The 25,044-nt window shown below is 39.0% G+C and overlaps 1 protein-coding gene across 1 annotated transcript in view; it reads left to right on the forward strand.

The window, feature by feature from the left end:
* GTF2I (general transcription factor IIi) overlaps nt 1–25,044 on the forward strand; it is a 121,153-nt gene that overhangs the window by 25,762 nt on the left and 70,347 nt on the right. Inside the window, exons 3-8 of the mRNA XM_081090439.1 lie at nt 3,349–3,487; nt 10,326–10,460; nt 11,703–11,886; nt 12,064–12,092; nt 19,208–19,262; nt 19,718–19,761. Coding sequence (XP_080946565.1) covers nt 3,349–3,487; nt 10,326–10,460; nt 11,703–11,886; nt 12,064–12,092; nt 19,208–19,262; nt 19,718–19,761 — 586 coding nt within the window. The remainder of the gene's footprint in view (nt 1–3,348; nt 3,488–10,325; nt 10,461–11,702; nt 11,887–12,063; nt 12,093–19,207; nt 19,263–19,717; nt 19,762–25,044) is intronic.

The raw sequence follows: 25,044 nt of genomic DNA on the forward strand, positions 1-25,044 counted from the left end.
GGCTGGTGAGTGCAGCAGCAGTGATGGGAGCCTCTCCTGCCTCCACATCAGTCGGACATCCCCCCCCCCCCCAGGTGCACGGATTTCGTGCACTGGGCCTCTAGTAGATTTATAAAACATCAGATTTAGGTATTTTTTGACACATTGAAATTAAATATTGTAAGTAGGAGGAAGCTATGCATTTTCTTCTTTTAAAAAAATATTTTTATTGATCTCAGAGAGGAAGGGAGAGGGAGAGACAGAAACATCAATGATGAGAGAGAATCATTGATGGGCTACTTCATGCATGCCTCCTACTGGGGATCAAACATGCAATCTGGGCTTGTGCCCTGCTGGGAATCAAACCATGATCTCATGGTTCATAGGTTGTAGCTCAACCACTGAGCCACGCTGGTGGGGCAGAAGCTATGTATTTTCTGTGTTAAGTGTTAACTGGTATTAGATAGTATTTAACTTCACAGTTCCCAGTATGACATAGTTTGTAGATTCTTTTTTGTTTTCCCCTTAGGGCAATTCTTTTTTCTGCTATTTAAGAATTTAAAAAAGTATCTCCTTAAAGAAAGAAATTTCAGAATGGTTAGTGGCTACTTACTGTTATTTTCTGAGAGTCACTATTTCTGCTTTGTGATCATAAACTCAGCCAAATTTGGCCCATAATGTTAAATATTAATTTAGAGATTAAATCCTATTCTGTTGATACTAAAATATTTTCTTTCCTACTAATCTCTACATAGAATAATATAGGGTCACATAGGATTGGTTCTCTTCCATCGAATATCTTTATAGTTTTCTCATCGTTGGCAGTCACTTTATTATTCTTAGTTTTTATTTAATCCACATCAGCAGGGTAAAAGTATCTCTCCTTATGTTCCTAGTTGTATATTATGAAGTATAATTATAGGTGTTTAGGTTGACTTCATTCTTTGCTTGGCCTATAGGTTTTCTTTTTTTTTTCTTTTATTAATTAAATCTTTATTGTTCAGATTATTACAGTTGTTCCTCTTTTTTTCCTCCCTCATTCCCCACCCACTGTCCTCATCCATAGGTGCACGATTTTTGTCCAGTCTCTTCCCGCATCCCCCTCACCCCTTTCCCCACCAAGAATAGTCAGTCCACTCCCTTTCTATGCCCCTGATTCTAGTATAATCACCAGTTTATTCTGTTCATCAGATTATTCACTTGATTTTCAGATTCACTTGTTGATAGATGTGTATTTGTTGTTCAAAATTTGTATCTTTACCTTTTTCTTCTTTTTCCTCTTCTTAAAGGATACCTTTCAGCATTTCATATAATACTGGTTTGGTGGTGATGAACTCCTTTAGCTTTTTCTTATCTGTAAAGCTCTTTATCTGACCTTCAATTCTAAATGATAGCTTTGCTGGATAAAGTATCTTGGTTGTAGGTTCTTGGCATTCATCTTTGATATTTCTTGCCACTCCCTTCTGGCCTGCAAAGTTTCTGTTGAGAAATCAGCTGACAGTCGTATGGGTACTCCCTTGTAGGTAACTGACTTTTTTTCTCTTGCTGCTTTTAAGATTCTCTCTTTGTCTTTTGCTCTTGGCATTTTAATGATGATGTGTTTTGGTGTGGTCGTCTTTGGATTCCTTTTGTTTGGGGTTCTCTGAGCTTCCTGGACTTGTAAGTCTATTTTGTCAGATATGAGTATTGCTACTCCAGCTTTTTTTTCTTTTCCATTTGCATGGAAAAACTTTTCCATCCCTTCATTTTCATCCTGGGTGTGTCTTTTGTTTTGAGGTGGGTCTCTTACAGACAGCATATAGTTGGGTCATGTTTTTGTATCCATTCAGCTACCCTACACGTTTTGATTGAAGCATTTAATCCATTTACATTTAGGGTTATTATTGAGAGGAACTTATTTATAGCCATTTTAATTCTGAATGGCTAGGTTTCTCTCTCTGTTTCTTCTTCTCAGCAGTCCCTTTAGCATTTCTTGTAATGCTGGCTTGCTGGTGATGAACTCCTTTAGCCTTTTTTTGTCTGGGAAACTGTTTATTTGACCATCTATTTTGACGGATAGCCTTGCTGGATAGAGTAATCTTGGTCTCAGATCCTTGCTTTCCATTACCTTTGAGTACTTCATGCCATTCCCTTCTGGCCTGTAGAGTTTCTGATGAGAAATCATTGGCCTGTAGACTGAAGGGTCCTGGGTTTGATTCCCGTCAAGGACACATGCCTGGATTGTGGGCTCAATCCCCAAGAAGGGGGCATGTAGGAGGCAGCCGATCAATGATTCTCTTCATCATTGATGTTTCTATCTCTCTCTCCCTCTCTCTTTCTCTCTGAAATCAATAAAAATGTATTTTTAAAAATACACATAAAGATTTTGATTATTGTCTCAATGTTATTTTTAGGAGTGCTAATTGGAATCAGGAACATTTTCAATAAGGTTAACATGAAATAAATTATTGTATATTCATAAAATGGAATATTATGTTATATACTCTAAGATTTTAAGTAATATTTAATCTCTTAGGAATATACTTAGTAAACATCATTCTTAGTAATAAGTACCACACCTAAAAGTTATCCCAGTTGTGTATATATATGGAGAAACTTGTAGAGGTGGGATTATGTAGTGGATGCTATGCTATGGCTTCCAGACCCTTCTGTAGGACTAAAGGCACCAATCACCCCAGCTTCGTGCATGTTAGAAGATCCCTTGCCCAAGATCTCTCCCCTTCTTTGGAAGGACCATTCCAGAGCTCCCCTGATGCAGGTGCCGAATCCTGCTCCCCTCACACTTCACAGATGTTATTATTGAGAGTACTCTCCAGTAAGTCTGTGTGCATATCTGAGTCCTTTTTTGGGGGGTGGGGGTGGGGATTCGGCCTTTAACAGATTACAAGAGGTCTTTGCCCTTTGTCTTATAAATTTTGTGTTTTCTTATGTTTAAAATCAGGGTTAAAAACTACTAAAAAAGAGAAGTACCTTAAAAAAATGGGGACTTGTTTTGTGCATAACTTTAAAGCCAGAAGCTAGAAACTTTATGTTTCCAGATTATATATTAAGACAGATTAAGTGATAAGGTCTTTTTTTTAGAATATGTTTTTTATTGATGATTATAAAGAGGAAGGGAGAGGGAGAGAAAGACAGAAACATCAATGATGAGAATCATTGACCAGCTGCCTCCTGCATGCTCCCTACGGGGCATCAAGGCTGCAACCTGGGCATATGCCCTTACCAGGAATTGAACCATGGCCTTCTGGTTCATAGGTCCACACACCTGAACCCTGAGCCAAGCCAGCCGGGTGATGAGATTTTTTTATTCATCCAGCACAATGTTTTTAACTTATATCTGTATATAACACTTCATTGTTTCTATCTCAGTGTAAAGAACTGGCCAAGTCCAAGGCAGAAGTGGCCTGCATTGCAGTGTACGAAACAGATGTGTTTGTTGTTGGAACGGAGAGAGGACGTGCTTTTGTCAACACCAGAAAGGATTTTCAGAAAGATTTTGTGAAATACTGTGAGTATTGTATTTTCATCTTTTGTATTTCATAAATATTAAACCTAAATATTTATGCATTAACACATGTGGTATTTTAAAGCAGAATGAGATTTATACTAAAAATATACTTTCTGAAATGTCCATGGAGACATTTCAAAAGGCTCAAAACAAATCACTTACATGGAAGTATATAAGGGTATATACTGAAGAGTTTAAGAAAATGGTTAATTATACTCTGCTCCTAGCAAGGCATTACTCTGAATTGGTGAAACAGATTAAAGAGAAGGTAAATTTTGAATTGAGTGAAAGTTCTTACTCACATAAGGAGTTCTTTTCTTGATAGATAATAGGCGTGTTGAAAATAAGTCTGTGCATTAATTTTTTGTAAGCATGATGCGAAGTTAAACAGGTCTCCTCAGCTCCCTCAATGGAATCAACTTGTCAGTCTTCATTGAGTTCTGTGATCCTCCAATTGGGAGTTTATCCAGTTGGTAAACTTACTTGACACTGGAACCAGTGCAGTAGAGAAATTCACTGTAGGGTATTTATACCTATGGCCTTCTACAGTATGACAATTTTGTATCTGTGTTTAACCTAGCACTGTCCAGAGATTTTATATTAATTCTGTGATACAGCATTTTTTTTTTAAAACACAGAAAGAAAACAGCAATGGTTGGTATATTTATCTAAACATATACATAAGGTATATGTTTTTAAGATCCAAATTTAAATTTCCATTATCAACTTAGATTAGGTTTCTTAATTCATTAATTTCATTTCTTGTATTTTCAGTCCTTTTTAAAAAATGTATTTTTCCCCTTCGCTATATGCCTTCCTCCCCACCCAGCTATGATCATTTAAATTTAATGGTAGTAATTTTTTTTTTCAATGACTCAAGAATAGTGGTGTAATTTGGCAACACTGCTAACAGAATACAGATTTTGTGATAATGTTCATTACAACAGTATAACTCATAATTCTGCTGAAAAGAAAGCAAGAAAAAGAAACTATGGAATAAATGTAATAATTTACAAATTACATATGTTTTTATTTTATTACTCTTCCAAACATAACTAATCCATCATTATAACATCCAGATGTGCAATAATAACAACTGAATTTAGTAGTCTTTGATATTTTGCTGACTTCAGCTATATAAAAATCAGTTTTACATGTTTTTTCCTCAGTTTTTTTTTATTTCAAGAAAAACGATTTAAAATATAATGTTACCTGCAATTAGCCTTAATATTTCAAGAAAAATGATCTTAAATATAATAATGTTTCATGCAATAAACATTAATACCAAGAAAAATGATTTTAAATATGATAATGTTACATGCAATAAACACCAATTATTCAAGAAAAATGATCTTACATACAATAATATTATATGGAATAACATTAATATTTCAAGAATAAAAGGATTTTAAGTATAATATTATTACCAAAACTGTACTAACATTGTATGATATCACAAAGTTGTAGGAAATATTAAAAATCTGCAAATAAAAGAATTACTTCTATTATATTCTAGAATATTTTTCCCCCCACCCCGGCTCTATTTTTGTTCATCAGTTTGTGTTGTTCATTATATTCCACAAATGAGTGAGATCATATGATATTTTATCTTTCTCCAACTGGCTTATTTCACTTAGCATGATGCTTTTAAAGTCTATTTTGTCAGATATGAGTATTGCTACTCCAGATTTTTTTTCTTTTCCATTTGCATGGAAAAACTTTTCCATCCCTTCATTTTCATCCTGGGTGTGTCTTTTGTTTTGAGGTGGGTCTCTTACAGACAGCATATAGTTGGGTCATGTTTTTGTATCCATTCAGCTACCCTACACCTTTTGATTGGAGCATTTAATCCATTTACATTTAGGGTTATTATTGAGAGGAACTTATTTATAGCCATTTTAATTCTGTATGGCTAGGTTTCTCTCTCTGTTTCTTCTTCTCAGCAATCCCTTTAGCATTTCTTGTAATGCTGGCTTGGTGGTGATGAACTCCTTTAACCTTTTTTTTGTCTGGGAAACTGTTTATTTGACCATCTGTTTTGACGGATAGCCTTGCTGGATAGAGTAATCTTGGTCTCAGATCCTTGCTTTCCATTACCTTTGAGTACTTCATGCCATTCCCTTCTGGCCTGTAGAGTTTCTGATGAGAAATCAGTGTCAGCCTTATGGGAACTCCTTTGTAGGTAACATTTTTCTTTTCTCTTGCTGCCTTTAAGATTCTCTCTTTGTTTTTAATTTTTGGCATTTTAATTATGATGTGTCTGGGCATGGGTCTGTTTGGGTTCTTCTTGTTTGGTGTTCTCTGTGCCTCCTGAACTTGTGTGACTTTTTCCTTTACCAGGTTAGGGAAGTTTTCTACCATTATTTCTTCAAACACCTTCTCTATTCCTTTCTCCCTTTCTGCTTCTTCTGGCACTACTATCATTCTAATATTGTTCGTTTCACATTGTCCTACGGTTCCCTTAAGGTGTCCTCCTGTTTTTTAATTGTTTTTTCTTTTTGGTTCTCTGATTGAGTGATATTTTCAACTCTGTCTTCTCATTCACTGATTTGATCCTCAGCTTCCCCTAATCTGCTGTGTATTCCTTCCAATGTTTTCTTTATTTGTGTTATGTCATTCTTTATCTCAGACTGTTCTTTTTTCATAGTTCCTATATCTTTTTTCATGCTGTTGAGCGTTTTTAACATCATTACTCTGAACTCTGTTTCAGATAAATTTCTTTTTTTTTTTTTTTAAATATATTTTATTGATTTCTTACAGAGAAGAAGGGAGAGGGATAGAGAGTTAGAAACATCGACAAGAGAGAAACATCAATCAGCTGCCTTCTGCACAAACCCAACTGGGGAGGTGCCCGCAACCAAGGTACATGCCCTTGACCGGAATCGAACCTGGGACCCCTCAGTCCTCAGGCCGATGCTCTGTCCACTGAGCCAAACCAGTTAGGGCTCAGATAAATTTCTTATCTCTGCTTTATTTCTCTCTTCTGGAGAATTCGCTAGTTCTTTCATTTGGGGTTTGTTTCTTCATTTTGGTTGTCTGTTTGAGTTTGTGACTACATTTTAGGTAAATCCTCTACACCTCTCAAGTCACACAGTGGTTCTCAACCTTCCTAATGCCATGACCCTTTAATACAGTTCCTCATGTTGTGGTGACCCCCAACCATAAAATTCTTTTTGTTGCTACTTCATAACTGTAATGTTGCTACTGTTATGAATTGTGATGTAAATATCTGATATGCAGGAAGTATTTTCATTGTTCGAGACCACAGGTTGAGAACCACTGTGTCTAGTGCAGGACAGTGTTAAAGGCTGTTTCTGACTAATTGGATCAGGGAAAGACTCAAAACCTCCAGAGACTGCTTCTGTCTACGGACTTATAGGCTTCTGACTTGAATTGCCCCCAGCCAATCATCCTCAGGTGTGGCATGAGTTTTTTCAACAGGGTGGGGCAGTTGCTTCTGTCTGGAGGCTAATTGTTACTTTTAATCTCTTAAGTGGCCTCAGGGCAAGGTGTTTTCCAATAGGGTGTGTCGACCGTCTTCCTCCTCAGGCAAGGCAGATGTCTATGTGGGAAAGATGACCTCTACTGTGTGAGGAAATGATTCAGTCCAGGAAACTTGGGATCTCTGCTTTCTGAGCTCTATCCCCCAAGTCCCCAGTCCTGGGTTCTGCTCTCACAGCTCCAGTCCACTTCACACTCCCTCTGCCAGAGCATAAGGTGGGTGGCTCCACAGGGAATAATTGTGGGTTGGCCTTTTAAGAGGGTGCCCAAACTTTCAGCTGCCACTCCCTGGTAGACAGCACCCCACTGCTTTTCACAGCCAGATGTTATGTGGGTACCCTCCTCAGTTTGGTGCTCTCGGCTTCGGATAGATCCCAAAGTTCTCAGTGGCAGCCCCCCACAGGTGAGACATCTCTCTGGAACTTCAGTTGCTGTCTGTGGGTGCCCCTCCTACCAGTCTCTATGCCTTCTCCACCTTTGGTCCTTGGGTATCAGGGTTCTCTCCTGTGTGTTTTCCATTGATTATGCAGGAAGCCTTTCTATATTTCAGTTGTAATTCCAGCTTGCCAGTAATCTCTTTTTTATTTTTTTATTTAGTATCATTTTGAGAAAAAAAAATCTTTTTTGAGAAAAAAATTTTCTGTTGTTAGTCCTCAACTGATCATATTTTTTTAAAAACAGAAAATATTTTTATTGCCCTGGCTGGTTTGGTTCAGTGGATAGAGCGTCTGCCTGCAAACCAAAGGGTTCCGGGTACAATTCTGGTCAAGGACACGTACCTTGGTTGCAGGCTTCTCCTTGGGACCGAAGCCTGGTCAGGGCTTGTGCAGGAGGCAACCAGTCTCTGTGTTTCTCTCACATCGATGTTTCTCTCTGTCTTTCCCTCTCTCTTCCACTCTCCCTAAAAATCAATGGGAAAAATATCCTTGAGTAAGGATTAAAAAAAAATACACACACACACACACACACACACACACACACACACACACACATATATATACTAGAGGCCCAGTGCACGACATACGTGAACTCCGTGGGGGTGGGGCGGGGTCCCTCAGCCCAGCCTGCACCCTCTTGCAGTCCAGGAGGCCTTGAGGGATGTCTGACTGACAGCTTAGGCCTGCTCCCCATGAGGGCGGGCCTAAGCCAGCAGTCGGACATTCTTTTATATATATATATTTTATTGATTTTTTTACAGAGAGGAAGGGAGAGGGATAGAGATTTAGAAACGTCAATGAGAGAGAAACATCGATCAGCTGTTTCCTGCACACCCCCTACCAGGGATGTGCCTGCAACCAAGGTACATGCCCTGACCGGAATCGAACCTGGGACCCTTGAGTCCACAGGCTGCCGCTCTATCCACTGAGCAAAACTGGTTAGGGTGAGTCGGACATTCTTAGCGCTGCCGTGGAGGTGGGAGAAGCTCATGCCACCGCTGCTGCGCTTGTCAGCCATGAGCCTGGCCTAGGGCTTCTGGCTGAGTGGTGCTCCCACTGTGGGAGTGCACTGATCATCAGGAGGCAGCTCCTGCATTGAATGCCTGCCCCCTGGTGGTCAGTGTGCATCATAGCGACTAGTCGTTCAGCTGTATGGTCAATTTGCATATTAGTATTTTAGTATATAGGATATTGATTTCAAAGAGGAAGGGAGAGGGAGACAGAGATAGAAGTATCAGTGATAAGAGAATCATTGACCAGCTGCCTCCTGCATGCCCCACACTGGGGATCAAGCCTGCAACCGGGCATGTGCCTTGACCGATAATCGAACTGTGACCTCCTATTTCATAGGTCAATGCAGGTTGGACCAAGGATATTTTTTCCATTGATTTCTAGAGAGAGTATAAGAGAGGGAGAGAGGCACAGGGAGAGAAACATGAGTGGTTCCCTCTTGCATGCACCCCAACCAGGGCCAGGGATCGAACCTGCATGCACCCCAACCAGGGCCAGGGTACGGGCCCTTGACTGTAATCAAACCCGAGACCCTTCAAGCTAAGGGCCGACAATCCAACCACTGAGCCAAATCAGCTAGGACTCATTTTGATAATTTTTAAGAATATGATTATGTTTGTGTATTTAAATTTATACTAATGTTGCTTTGATTATGTTTATATCAGCTGCCATCTGTCCCATGAATACCATAATTCCACTGTCAGCTGTATTTATATTCTTGTTTCCTTTATTGCCGTGCTTATGTGGTTTTCCAGTGGTTAGAACTAAGAATTAGGAGAATTGTCCTCAATTGTAAATTGTAGTCCCTCCCTATTAGTATTCATATTTTCTTTTTAAAATCCTTTTTTCTTTATTAATAGAGAGAGAAAGGGAGAGAGAGGAAGAAATATCAATGAGAGAGACCCATGGATCAGCTACCTCCTACACACCCCATACTGGAAATCGAGCCCGCCACCTGGGCATATGCCCTGATGGGGAATTGAACTGATGGCCTCTTGGTGCATGGGAGGCTAGCTTTTATTTATGTATGTATATATGTATGTATGTTAATCCTCACCCAATGATATTTTCCCATTGATTTTTAGAGAGAGTGGAAGAGAAGGGGAGAGGTAGAGAGAAACATCAATGTGAGACACACATTGAGTGGTTGCCTCCCACATGGTCCTGACTGGGTCCTGGGATTGAAGCTGCAACTGAGATACGTGCCCTTGACCGGTAGTTGAACCAGAGACTCTTCAGTCCGCAGGCCAATGCTCTACCAGTGAGCCAAACCTAGTTTTTTTTTTTTTTTTTTTTTTTTTTAAATATATTTTATTGATTTTTTTACAGAGAGGAAGGGAGAGAGAGATAGAGAGTTAGAAACATCGATGAGAGAGAAACATCGATCAGCTGCCTCCTGCACATCTCTCACTGGGGATATGCCCGCAACCCAGGTACATGCCCTTGACCGGAATCGAACCTGGGACCCTTCAGTCCGCAAGCCGACACTCTATCCACTGAGCCAAACCGGTTTTGGCCAAACCTAGTTTTTTAAAAATATATTTTTATTGATTTCAGAGATGAAAGGGAAGGGAGAGAGAGAAACATCAATGATGAGAGAGAATCATTGCTTGGCTGCTTCCAGCAAGTCCCACACAGGATTGAGCCCGCAACCTGGGCATGTGCCCTGACCAGGAATCGAACCATGACCTTCTGGTTCATATGTTGATGTTCAACCCCTGAGCCACACAGGCTGGGCAGCTTTTTATTTTTAAAGATTCCTTTCTTCCCTTTTTTCCCCTGTCTTTATGTAATACATAATTAATGTTAGAATATAAGAAAAATATTCTTACTAAAAGCAAGATATTCAAGTAATGGATACTGGCCTTTGTATATCATTAATTTTACAGGTGTTGAGGAAGAAGAAAAGGCTGCAGAGATGCATAAAATGAAATCTACAACCCAGGCAAATCGGATGAATGTAGATGCTGTAGAGATTGAAACACTGAGAAAAACAGTTGAGGACTATTTCTGCTTTTGCTATGGTAAGGTTATACACTTGAATTTTCTAAAAGATACATTATTTAATTGCGTTTTCTAAGAACATACAACACACTTTCACAAATTGAATGAATGAATTTCTAAATATTGGATTAACATTAGGATCAACCTTATTTTCTATTTTCAGTTTGAAAGAACTCAGAAATAAATATAGCTATTAGAACTGTGCTTTTTTTTTTTTTTTTTTTTTAGAGTAGGTTTAGATTTATATCCAAATTAAGAGGCAGGCACAGAGATTTCTCATATAACCCTTGCCCTCACACATACGTAGCTGTGTACTATCAGTATCCCCCAGCAGAGAACCTGCATCAACACATCATAATCATCAAAAGAGAATTGTTTATTTTTGACATGGGTGCCAATTTCCTGAAAAACCACCTTTTGTAAATCCAATTATGTGATAAACAAAGCTCTTCTAAGAAAACAAAAATGGGCAGAGGGCGAAGATATCGGTTATACTGGATTTTATGTAAAATTCTACTCTGTGTAATGGAGTTTCTATCATCTGTGGCAGCGGTTCTCAACCTGTGGGTCGCGACCCTTTGGCGTTCGACCGCCACAGGGGTCGCTTTAGACCATCCTGCATATCAGATATTTACATTACGATTCATAAAGTAGCAACATTACAGTTATGAAGTAGCAACAAAAATAATTTTATGGTTGGGTCACAACATGAGGAACTCTATTTAAAGGGCCAGAAAGTTGAGAACCACTGATCTATGGACTCACTGCCTTGTACTCACTGGCAGCCTGACAAAATACAGTTCATTAGTAAACATACGTTGTGTTCGTCTAATAAATTTTCAGTAAGAATATTAGCCCAAAATTGCCTAGTTTATGGTAACAGCTGGATTTGTTGAGCTTCCATGTTCTGAGGCTGAATTGATATGGAAAGATTGTGTTATGCCAGAGTGAGGCTATTGTGAAGAAAGAGAATAATCCAAGAAATCAGCCATTGATTGTTTCTCTCCTTTTGTGTAGGTTTTATATAAATATCTTATGTACTTTCATTATGGCCCTTTGGATTTCTTTCAGGTTTAGAATTTCTGCTAACAAGAGAGTAGAGCCCTATAGTTTTTCAAAGTAGTTTGGAAATCAGGTATTACAAGATAGCATGAATGCCATTTATTGAGTCAAGATAAACTGATGGTTTAGTTTTTTATATCTTAACATTTAATGATTTTTATCTTCTTTTCCTCTCACCTCACCACTGTCCCTCACCCCAGGGAAAGCTTTAGGAAAATCAACAGTGGTGCCTGTTCCATATGAGAAGATGCTGCGAGATCAGTCGGCTGTGGTAGTCCAGGGGCTTCCAGAAGGAGTTGCCTTTAAACACCCTGAGAACTATGACCTTGCAACTCTGAAATGGATTTTAGAGAACAAAGCAGGAATTTCATTTACCATTAAGAGGTAAAGTACTATTCTCCCTTGCCCACCAACAGTTTATTTATATAAAATTGAATATTCAGCTTATTTTAATATATTTTAACAATTCATGTTTACTGTTGAAGTCATTTAAATTTATGCTTCACAATAATTTTTGTTTGTGTATTCATCTATCATTTTTTTTGTTTTGTTTTAATGCAGACCTTTCCTAGAGCCAAAGAAGCACCTAGGTAAGTGATTGCTTTACTTACCCAATAGCTGAATGGGTCCCTAAACCTGTTTTTGCCAAATTTAATACCTTATAATGATTTCTCTTTTACTTTGTTTGAGAATATGATGTAAGACATTTTGGAGTGGGGTATTCTGATATTTATATAAACCAGTGAAAAGTCTTTGAGCTGAAAAAGTAGAATTGATTTGGTTCTGCTTCTTGCTTTATGATGTGTATTCAAGGCTTTATGTTTGTAATATATAAGATCATATGCTGGCATGTGCCCTCATTTCTAAGAATTATGAGTATGATTTAATTTACCTAATGTTTATAGACCAGGCATGGAATTATTAGGCACAAGATTGGGTGGGGAGGGAATACACAACTCTGTGTAAGTGTTAAAGCTTTTAAGGTCTGGTAGTCTAATGGAAAAGATAAAAAGTCCATAAAGTCATCATAGCAAGAACATAAGGTACACACCACAGGAATGGTTAGAGAAGGTACTGTGGAAGTGTGTTGGAGAAAGGATTCTTTCATAGCCCCAGAAGGCTTTCATGAGAAAGAGGGCATTAAGAGGGACCCTTCAAACCCTGGCTGTTGTGGCTCAGTTAGTTGGGGGGTGTTCTCTGCAGGCACTAAAAGGCTCTTAGTTTGATGCCAATCAACATCAGGCTTTCACATTGATGTGTCTTTCCTCTCTCTCTCTCTCAAAAATCAATAAACTATTCTGAGAGAGAGAGAGAAAGGAGGGAGGGAGGGAAGGAGAGAGAAGAGAGAGAGAGAGAGAGAGAGAGAGAGAGAGAGAGAGAGAGAGAGAGAGAGAGGAAGGATGGGCTCTTAAAGAAATGAAGAAGGATTTTTTTTTTGGTGGGGGCAGGGGGACGGGGAAGTCCAGCCATTCCATTTGAAGGGAAAAGTGATATTTAGAAGACTGACACTCTTTGGAGCCAAGCTTATTTGAGACTTTTGAAAGGAAATAACCATTATTATTGACAACTTCTTAACTGATGTAAGGATGAAAGGACAATAATGTATAGATACCCAAACATATTTTGTTTTCTCTTAAATTATCTTTATTTTGTTCTCACCATGATGAAAAGATTATTTTTTTAGAAGCTTTATTGAGGTATAATTGACATGCCAAAAAATTCACCTGTTTTAAGTACATAATTCAATGAATTTTGGAAAATGTACAATTAAAAAAGTTTAAAGATTTCTAAACACTGTCACAATCTAATTTTAGAATATTTTCATCATCCCATCTCTTATTTCATAAATGTTATATAAATGAAATATACAATGTTTCCTTTTGTTAAAAAATATATTTTTACTATTGATTTCAGAGAGGAAGGAAGAGGGAGAGATAGAAACATCAGTGATGAGAATCATTGATCGGCTGGCTGCCTCCTGCATGCCCCCTCCTGGGGATCGAGCCTACAACTAGGCATGTGCCCTTGATTGGAATCAAACCCAGAACCATTCAACCCCCAGACTGACTGACACTCTATCCACTGAGCCAAACCAGCTAGGGCAGTATGTTTCCTTTAGAAATTGGCTTTTTCACCCAACATAATTCCGTAGAGATTCATCCAGGTTGTTGGGTATATCAAATAGTTCTTTCCTTTTTATTGCTGAATATTAAGTACTGGAGGCCCAGTGCACGAAATTCATGCAAGGGGCTCGGTCCTCGCAGCCCCAGCTGCCTTGGCCAGCCCTTGCAGCCCCTCGCAGCCCCATCCGGCCCTCGCAGCCCCATCCGGCCCTCGCAGCCCCGGCTTCGTCCGGAGGTCTTCCAGATGGTTGTCTGGACAGTTGTTCGACTGTTTGGTCTAATTAGCATATTAGCTCTTTATTATATAGGATTCCAGCATATAAATATACCACCCATTTATCCATTCATCAATTGGTAGACATTTAAATTTTTCCTACTTAGCTATTATTAACAACTAGAGTCCCAGTGCATGAAATTCGTGCACTGGTAGGGTCCCGAGCAGCTGCTGGCTGGGTACTCCCTCCCTTCCCCTGACTGCCTGCCGCTGCCACCATCAGCCGGGGCCTCCCTCCCTTCCCCCTGCCGGCCCTGCCCCCGCCCCCTGGTCGAACTCCTGGACCAGCTCCCAGTCGAGGGGATTTGCATACTACGCTCTTATTATATAGGATAATACTATTAATGTAATTAAACAAGTTTTTATCTGCATGTATACTTGAATTTCTCTTGGATATGTATACTTAGGAGTAGAAGTGCTGGGTCATAGTGTAATTTTTCATTTAACTAAGAAACTGCTAAACTGTTTTCCACAGTGACTGTACCTCTTTATGTTCTTACTAGCATCATTTGAGGGTTGAAGTTTCTCTACATTCCTTTGTTTTTTGCCATCCTCATGGGTGTGAAATGGTTTCATTGTGGTTTTGGTTTGTGTAGCCCTAATTACTAAAGTTGAGTATCTTTTCACGTGCTTATTGGCCATGTATGTATATTCTTTGGAGAAATGTCTATTTATATTCTTTCTCCATGTTTTAATTGGTTTATTTATATTTTTATTATTGAGTTGTAAGAGTTCTTTATATATTCTTCCTATAAATATTTTAATTCTACAAGTTGCCGTTTTACTTGCTTGATAACGTTCTTTGAAGAAGAAAAGTTATTAATTTTTATGAAGTTCATTTTACTCTTATATCACTTGTGCTTTTGACTTGTGTGTGTTTTAAGAAACTGTTGCCTAAACCAAGGTCATGGAGATTTCTTATGTTTTCTTCTGTTAAGTTTTGTAGCTTTAGTTCTTACATTTAGATACCCTTTTAATTTTGGGATAATTTTGTTATATGGTACCTGGTAAGGGTATACATTCATATTTCAATTGTGCTAGTGCAGTTTGCTAAAAAGACTATCCTTTCCTCCAGAATTGCTTTGGCATCTTTGTTAAAAGTTAGTTGACCATAACTGTTTATTTCTGGACTTTCTACATGGTGAATCGTACTATATGTGACTCAAGACAGTTTATTTATTTGCAATCTGCATGCTTTTAAAAAATAATTTATCTTTATTATTGAAAGTATTGCAGTGTTCCTTTTTTCCCTCCATTGACCCCCTCCCTCCCAGTCCGTCCCCTCCCTTCCCCCCAGGCCTTCACCACACTATTGTCTGTGTCCATGGGTTATGCATATAAGTTCTTTGGTTAATCTGAATACTTTTTATTTTTTAATTCTGTTGCTTGGGCTAGAATAGCCAATACAATATTTTGCCTTGTCCTAGATACTGGCTGGAATTCATTCAGGCTTTCACCATTATGATGTAGCTGTTGTTTTTTTGTATGTGACTTTTTTAAGACTGAGAAAGAAAAGTTTTCTTTGTCACGTTTAAAATTAAAATTCAGCCAAGGCCGGTTTGGCTCAGTGGATAGAGCGTCGGCCTGCGGACTGAAAGGTCCCAGGTTCGATTCCGGTCAGGGGCATGTACCTGGGTTGCGGGCACATCCCCAGTGGAAGATGTGCAGGAGGCAGCTGATCGATGTTTCTCTCTCATCGATGTTTCTAACTATCTCTCTCCCTTCCTCTCTGTGAAAAATCAATAAAATATATTTAAAAAAAAATAAATAAAAATAAAATTAAAATTCAGGTGTTTTCATCATCAGTATTTTTTTTTCCTTTAAGTTTTCTAGGTTAGCCTTAGTCTGCCATTTGTATTTTGTGAAATTTTTTATTCTAGAAACTTGTTTTGAAACGTTGGGGCCTGGTCATTAATTAAAGATTATAGAGTGTTTTATAATTAGTAGTCCGAGTAGATGGGTCTGTATGGTTCGGCTTCTTTGCCATACCAACTCTCAAAGTAATTGAAAAGTTGCGATTGGTATTGTTCAGTGGTTAGAAGGTTGGCCTGTGCACCGAAGGGTCTTGGGTTTGATTCCCGGTCAAGGGCATGTACCTGGGTTGCAGGTTCGCTCCCCAGCCCTGGTTGGGGCTCAGGTGGCAACCACCAGATGTGTCTCTCTCACATCAATGTTTGTTTCTCTCACTCTTTCTCCCTCCTTCCTTTCCTCCCTCCCTTCTGCTCTCCCTAAAAATCATTGGCAAAAAAATATCCTTGGGTGAGGATTAAAAAAAAAAGTTGTGATTGTAATGGGATTATATTTTCTACTTTAATATAATTTATGTCCAGTAAGCCACACACATTTAAAGTGTACAACTTGATAAGGTTTGGCACTGTGAAACTATCACTACAATCAAGATAGTGAACATATCTTTCATCCCAAAGTTTTCTTACACCCCTTGGTGATTCCTCCATCTGCTCCTACCCTTGTCCCCAGGCAACCACTGTGCGGAAATTCTAGATTTGTTTGCATTTTCTAGATATTTTAATATAAATGGAGTCATATAGTATGTACTCTTTTCTTGTTTGATTTTCTTACTTTGAGATATCCAGGTTGTTTAATGTATCAATAGTTATTGTTTTTCTATTGCTGAGTAGTATTCCATTGTATATACACTACAATCTGTTTACTTATTCACCTGTCCATGAAAATTTGAGTTTCCATTACTTGGCTATTATAAAGAGAGTGCTATGAATATTTGATTTCAGATATTCATGTGGAGATATATCTATATATCTATATCTATATATCTATATCTATATCTAATCTATATCTATATCTAGAGGCCCAGTGCATGAGATTCGTGCACTGCGGGGGGTTGGGGGGTCCCTCAGCCCCCAGCCTGCACCCTCTTGTAGTCCTGGAGCCCTGGGGCAGTGGTGGGCAAACTCATTAGTCAACAGAGCCAAATATCAACAGTATAATGATTGACATCTCTTTTGAGAGCCAATTTTTTTAAACTTAAACTATATAGGTAGGTACATTGTTATGAACTTAATTAGGGTACTCCTAAGCTGGCCTTTGCTAAAAACGTCCTCAATCTGATTGAGGTGCGTTCGCTGAGGTCAACCCCTTCCAACTCTCCCATCCACACTCGTCTTGTATACTTGTTTTGTCTATCTTTTGTCACCTGTGCGTGAGTTGTGGCCACGACTAGCTCTAACCACTGCACAATGAGACTGCTGACTGACTGGCTCACTCAGCTCGTGCATGAATCGCGCGTGCCTCCCCCGCGCTGCATATCCCACGGCCCACCTGCGCCGTATCTCCCATCACCAGACTGACCGACACCCCCCACTTCTTCTAACGCCACTTCTTCAAAATAGACTCACCCAGGCTGAAAACCAACTTCTGCGCATGGGCCACGCAGTTTCAATCGCACTGTACGTGCGCACCCACACGTGGTATTTTGTGGAAGAGCCACACTCAAGGGGCCAAAGAGCCGCATGTGGCTTGCGAGCCGCGGTTTGCCAACCACTGCCCTGGGTGGTGGGGGGGATGTCCGACTGATGGCCAATAGTCAGACATTCTTAGTGCTGCCGTGGAGGCTGCTCCCGCCTCCGCCGCTGTACACTGACCACCAGGGGGCAGCTCCTGCATTGAACGTCTGCCCCCTGTTGGTCAGTGCGCATCATAGCGCCAGTCATTCCCCAGGTGGTCAATTTGCATATTAGCCTTTTATTATATAGGATATGTATGTGTGTGTGTGTGTGTGTGTGTATATATATATATATATTTTTCCCCCCACAGTGTAATTAAAGTATTGTTGAGGGTATTACAGATATTCCGTTTTCCTTTCCCTTCCCTCTTACCCCACTCCACCATGTTCCCACCCCAACCCAGACCTTCACCAACCTATTGTCTATATCCATAGGTAATGCATATATGCATATAAGATTTTTGGTTAATCTCTTCCTGCCCCCCCCTTCCCCTGAGATTTGTCAGTTTGTTCCATGTTTTCATGCCTCTGATTCTATTTTATTCATCAGTTTCTTTTGTTCATTAGAGTTCTTATTCGTTTATTTTGATTTTTAGATTCAACTGTTGATAGATACGTATTTATTGCCATTTTATTCATGTTTTTTATTTTTTCTCTTCCTCTTTCCTTCATTTCCTGTATTACTGGTTTGGTGATGATGAACTCTTTTTTAGCTTTTTCTTGTTTTTACCTGACTTTTAATTCTACATGATAGATTTGCTGGATAGAATAATCTTCAATGTATGTCTTTGTTATTCATTACTTTGAATATTTCTTGCCACTCCCTTCTGGCCTACAAAGTTTCTGTTGAGAAATCAGCTGACAGTCTTATGGGCTCTCCCTTGTAAGTCACTACCTGCTTTTCTCTTGCTGCTTTTAAGATTCTCTCTTTGTCTTTAAACCTTGGCATTTTAATTATGATATGTCTTGATGTACTTTCTTTACTTCTCTAGTTGTAGGACATTCAGCCAGTTCTGAATGATGGTGGTTCTGTATTTTAGTTGTAATTTTGATGTTGTTGTAAGAGGTGGCAAGTACCAGCGTTTATCAACGCTGCCATCCTGGGCATACATACATTTTCATTCTCTTTGGTAAATATATAATGTCTGAATGCTTAGCTCATATGGTAGTTTTACATTAAACTTTTAAAGAAATGGCCAGACTTTTTTTTTGCATAATTTGTTTCATTCTCACAAGCAGTATATAAGGCTACATTTTCATCAGTATTTGAAGAAATCAGTCTTTTTCATTCTTTTTTTTTTTAAACTTAAAGTTCACAGTGTTAAAATGTGTAATTCGTTGGGTTTTAGTATATTTACAAGATGTACAGCTATCACTGCTATAGAAAACCAGAACATCTTCATCACTCTTAAAAGAAACCATGTACTTGTCAGCAGTCCCTTTTTTTTCAGTTCTTCAGAGCCAGATATACACTTAATAGAAATCTTTATCTTTTATACATCAGTAGAGTCTTATTCTCATTATTAGAGTAATAGTATATTGCTGTATTTGTTTCATTCATTGATAAAAATAAGATTATTTTTATTAAAGGGAGGCTGCTGTGGGTGAGGGGATAAAAACTGTTAGATGATTGTCATCCCTAATTATCTTCCTTATAAAGGAGAACAAAGGACACTTCTATAAGCTAAAGCAATATTCAGTCTAGTATGACCCAGAGCTGTGAACTCGCCCTTTCCCACTACATTCTATATTTAGGTCCTTTGGGAATATTAGTCATATTTAAAGTGTTGGAAGAACCTAAATCTAATTTTTTTTTTGTATATATAGGTGGTCGCGTGATGGGAACAGATGCTGAAAGGTCAATGCTATCTCCAGGTGGAAGGTAAAACATTTCGCCAACTTTTAGATTATTGAGGTATTAGAATATTAAAAAGGCCCGTGTCACACATCTTAAAGTTTAATATGCAGTTGAATCACTTGGGGATCCTGTGAAAACAGCAGCTTTTGACTTACTAGTTCTGAATGACAGTAGAAACTGGGGGAAACTGATGTGATAGTAAGGCCTTATAGTAAAGTGGAATTTGAAAGTTAATTGCTACTCCATATTTTTTTAATTATTCCCCCCCCCCAAAAAAAAAATTCGATTGGTATTAAAATACTAAATTCAGTTGGCAAGTCATGTTTATGCAAGAAATAAAAATGTAAATTTTAAAGTTGAGCCTTTTTTTTTTCAGCTTGGTCAGGTGGGTGATTTTATACGGAGATCCAGTGCATTTGAATGCTGTGTGAGTGGCCCTCACCAGTTATAGCTTCATCAGAGTTTCCTTTTCCTTTCAGTTGTGGCCCCATCAAAGTGAAAACTGAACCCACAGAAGATTCTGGTATGTACTAGTGCTTTTCTTTTTCTTTTCTTTTTTTCTTTTAATAGTGGTAGGTTTTTATTTAATTTTAATTTTTTAAAATATATTTTTATTGATTTCAGAGAAGAAGAGAGAGGGAGAGAGAGATAGAAAAATCAATGATGAGAGAGAATCATTGATTGGCTGCCTCCTGCATGCCCCCCACTGGGGATGAAGCTTGCAGCCCAGGCATGTGTCCTTGACTGGAATCGAACCCGGGTCCCTTCACTCCACAGGCTGACACTCTATCCAGTGAGCCAAACCAACCAAGGCTGTACTACTGCTTTTAAAAATAATTATGAAATTTAAGTAAAAAAGCCTTTAATTTAGTAGGTTATATTTTGACTCATTACTTACTGTTTTGATGAGAAGTGGACAAATTTATTTCAGTGGTGACATTTGTTATCATATGATACAAAACCTTAAAAGATAACGTGTTTGATAAATAGTAACTAGAAATTTGTTGCTAATTACACATTTGTAGACAATATTTATTAATAGTTTTTTCCCAGTTATAGAGGAATAATAGTGTAAAATGTCAGCTAATTCTATTGTCCTTTTTACAAAACTCAATATAATACTCTCTTATTCTCCTTTTCTCTTTGCACACCCATTTTCTACTTAGCAAGGAAACTTTTTAAGTCTAATCTTTGTTTTGTTATTTGATTCCTTATTTTTAAATGTTATGTTTATAATGTTATTTCATATGGGTTTTGTTGGATAGCTTTATTGAGATATAATTTATATGCCATAGAATTTACCTATCTTAAGTATATAATTCAATGATGTTGTGTAAGTATACAAAGTTTTGTAATGTTCACTACAATCTACTTTTAGAACATTTCCATCACCACTTCTAGAAACCTAGTTCCAATTTTCAGTCACTCCCTATACCCACCACTATTACAGACATTTAATACAGGTGAAATCAAATAACACATTATTTTTTACATTTTGCTTCTTTTTTAAAAAATATTTTTATTGATTTCAGAGAGGGAGAGAGAGATAGAAACATCAATGATGAGAGAGAATCATTTATCGGCTACCTACTGCACTCCCCCTACTAGGGATCGAGCCTGCACCCTGGGCATGTGCCCTTGACCTGAATCGAACCTGGGACCATTCAGTCCACAGGCCGTTGCTCTATCCACTGAACCAAACCAGCTAGGGCATATTTTGCTTCTTTTACTCTGTATCGTGTTTTGAGGCTCATCTTTAAAACATGTTGTAGTGTGTTTAAGTAGTTCAGGCCTGAATGTTATTCCATTGTATGGATGTTCTACCTTCTTAGAGTCCTTGGACTGTTTGGTAGACATCTGAGTTGTTTCCACTTTTGGGTTGTTTTGACTACCACTGCTATGTACATCCACATATGTGTCTTTGTATGGAAATATATCTTCATTTCTCTTGGGTAGATACCTAGGAATGAATTGCTGTTTTATGGTAATTCTATGCTTAATTTGAGCTACTGACAAACTGTTTTACCAAGTGGCTGCACCATTTTTTTATGTTCTTAGCAGCAGTGTATGAGGGTTTCAGTTTCTCCATATCTTGGTTAGCACTTGTTGTTCGCTGTCTTTTTTTATTATAGTTGTCCTAGTGGGTTTTTATTTCTTTTCTTTTTTTGCTTTTAAATAGACATTTTATTTTTAGCGCAGTTTTAGTTTCACAGTAAAATTGGATAGAAAGTACAGAGTGTTCCTATATACTTTATTTATATATTTTTTATTGATTTCAGAGAGGAAGGGAGAGGGAGAGAGAGATAGAAACATCAATGATGAAAATCATTGATCGGCTGCCTCCTACATGCCCGAGCTCAAAACCTGGGCATGTGCCGTTGGTCGGAATCAAACTCAGGACCCTTCAGTCTGCAGGCTGATGGTCTGTCCAATGAGCCAAACCGGCTATACTTTCTACCTCCACACATGCTCTGCCTCCTCTGGTATTAGCAGCCCACCTCGGAATGGTAAATTTGTGCACATTGATGAACCTACTTTGACACATCATGATCTCCCAAAGGCCATATCTATTTTTAAATTGGGTTGTTTGTTTTCTTGCCTTTTTTTTTTTTTGAGTCAATGGTTTCCTTTGAAGCCTAAAGGTTTAAAATTTTGGTGCAACCTAGTTTTCCAAGTGTGTGTGTGTGTGTGTGTGTGTGTGTGTGTGTGTGTGTATACTGTTTTCTCAGCACCATTTATTTTTTAAAATATATTTTTATTGATTTCAGAGAGCAAGGGAGAGGGAGAGAGAGAAACATCAATGATGAGAATCATTGAACGGCTGCGTCCTGCACACCCCCTAATGGGGATCGAGCCCACGACCTGGGCATGTGCCCTTAACCAGAATCGAACCTGGGACCCTTCAGTCCACAGGCCGACGCTCTACCAACTGAGCCAAACCAGCTAGGGCTCAGCACCATTTATTGAAAAGATTTCCTTTCTTCTGTGATTGCCTGTGCTTTGTCAAAGATCAGTTAGCTACATTTGCTTTCATTTCTATTCCCTTGAACTCTAGTACTTATTTTTATGACAATACCACATTGTATTTTATGTAGTTTAAAGTTTGGTTTTGTTGCCTATGAATATAGGGAAAATGAGGATATCATTATTATACTGTTTACTTTCAATCCTTCTTTCCTTTTCCCACTTTTACTATATAGTTTAAATGTTGTTTTTGAAATTTTTTTGTTAATTCTCACCCAAGGATATTTTTTCCATTGATTTTTAGAGACTGGAAGGGTGGTGGTGGCAGGGTGGGGTAGAGAGAGAGAGAAACAAGCATGGATGTGAGAGAGACACATTGATTGGTTGCATCCTGCATGCTCCCTGACGGGGTAGGGATACCCAGGTACATGCTCTTGACCAGGAACCCGCAACCCTTCTGTGTGTGAGCCACATCAGCAGGGTTATAGTTAAAATGATTTTTACTGTTCAAGTACTTTCAGATCTGAGTGTGATCTGTGAAATTTTACTTAATGTTTGCTTTCTTGTAATGTTCCATTTCTAGGGCACAAGTGTTTTTGCTTATTTAAAGAGGACATAGCTCTTCCTAACTTGATTATAAATTTTATTTTTACAATTTTTTCTTATCCTGCTTTTATGATAAAACTCAGAATGAAAGCAATTTCATCTTTTAAAAATAATACATAATTTTAAAAGATCATCTACATATATAAAAACCCAGTGACCGGAATGGCAGAACAACCATTGGCTATGACGTGTACTGCGGCAGCCAACCAGCCTGATCTGGGCCCTGATCACCCTCCCACCCCCCACCAGCCAGTTCAGCCCCCAACACCCCGATTGGGGGTGGGGCCGGCCAGCCAACTCCTGCGGTCCCTGCCCCCCACCTGTTGGGCCCCCATCAGGGCCAGTCAGCTGAACCCCACCCATGTACAAATTCATACACCAGGTTTCTAGTCTATATATTTGAAAGCCTAAGCGACTGAATGACCAGTTGACTGGTTGGTATGATGTGCACTGACCACCAGAGGGCAGAGGCTCAACACAGAAGCTGCCCCTTGTGGTCAGTGAGCTGCCATAGCCAACCTCCCGTGGGTGGCCAACCTTCCACAGTCCCTCCCCCCGGCTGGCCAAACTCCCTCGGTCCCTCCCCCTGGCCGGCCAACCTCCCGCAGTGCGGGCCCCCCCCCCCCCCCCCCGCCAACCTCCCACGGTCCCTCCCCCTGGCCAGCCAGCCCCTCCAATCGTTCCTGGTCACCAGCCAAGCCAAGGGAACCCACCCATGCACAGATTTGTGCACTGGGCCTCTATTTGTATGTATTTTACAGTTAGCTTCTGATTGGCAAAGAAAAATGGATATTTACACTATTTCCTAATTAAAGGAATATCTATTTTTAAATCATTGTTGAGAGTGTTACAGATGTCCCCACCCTCCCCCCTAATACCCCCCCCCTCCCCGCCTGGTTCCCGCCCTGCCCCAAGCCTTCACCACTTTATTGTCTGTGTCCAGAGGTAATGCATATATGCATGTAAGATCTTTTGTTAATCTCTCTCACCTCCCCTTCCCTCCGCCCCCTTCCCTCTTGCCCTCCTTCCCTCTGAGATTTGTCAGTCTGTTCCATGTTTCCATGCCTCTGGTTCAATTTTATTCATCAGTTCCTTTTTTTTTAAAAATATATTTTATTGATTTTTTACAGAGAGGAAGGGAGAGAGATAGAGAGTTAGAAACATCGATGAGAGAGGAACATCGATCAGCTGCCTCCTGCACATCTCCCACTGGGCATGTGCCCGCAACCCAGGTACATGCCCTTGACCGGAATCGAACCTGGGACCTTTCATTCCGCAGGCCGACGCTCTATCCACTGAGCCAAACCGGTTTTGGCCATATTTTTCTATTTTATTCAATGCATTCTAATCCATTATCATTATTATTTATTTTGATTTGCAAATAATCCTTATTCTGGCTATTGGGAGCCACTTCAGGATGTCCTCTGTGTCCATTCCTGATCTTTATGTCATTTGAAAATATCACCATCAGTTGTATAGAACTTTTCATTTTTAATTTCTTCGAAAACAGGGTGGTCAGGGTTTATCTTATTCTTTCTCTTTCATCTGTTTCATAAGAAGCCCCAATTTCTTTTTGAGGACAGTGGTATTAAGGAATCAGTATCTTGGTGTTGGATGTGCTGTTGAAATTGGGATGTCACTGCTTCTAAGTGGACAAGACAAAGCTAGGGAATCTGTGTATGTACGTGTTTACATACATTTACATGTATATTTTTTCAGCCTATAACTTCAGTTTCTCTCTTACCTCTCAGGACTGCTTTTGCTGTGTCCCAGAGATTTTGGGTTGTTGTGTGTTCATTTTTGTTTGTTTCCAGGAAGTTTTTTATTTCTTTCTTGATCCCGTTGGTAACCCATTCATTGTTTAATAACATGCTATTTAGCCTCCATGTGTTTAAATGTTTTTGGGTGTTTTCACTATAGTTGATTTCTAATTTCATCCCACTCTGATCTAAGAAGATGCTTGATATGATTTCAGTCTTTTTGAACTTATAGAGATTTGTTTTGTGTCCTAATATGTGGTCTATCTTAAATGATCGATCCATGCATACTTGAAAAGAATGTATAGTCTGCAGCTTGGAGGTGAAATGTTCTATAAATGTCAATTGAATTCATCTGATCCAGCGTGTCCTTTAGAGTCACTGTTTCTTTGTTACTTTTTGTCTGGAAGATCTATCCAGTGAAGTCAGAGGGGTGTTAAAGTATCCTACTATGACTGTATTGTCGATTTCTCCCTTAA

Source organism: Myotis nattereri (assembly GCF_964212035.1).
Source record: "Myotis nattereri genome assembly, chromosome: 4".
Classification (NCBI taxonomy): Eukaryota; Metazoa; Chordata; class Mammalia; order Chiroptera; family Vespertilionidae; genus Myotis; species Myotis nattereri.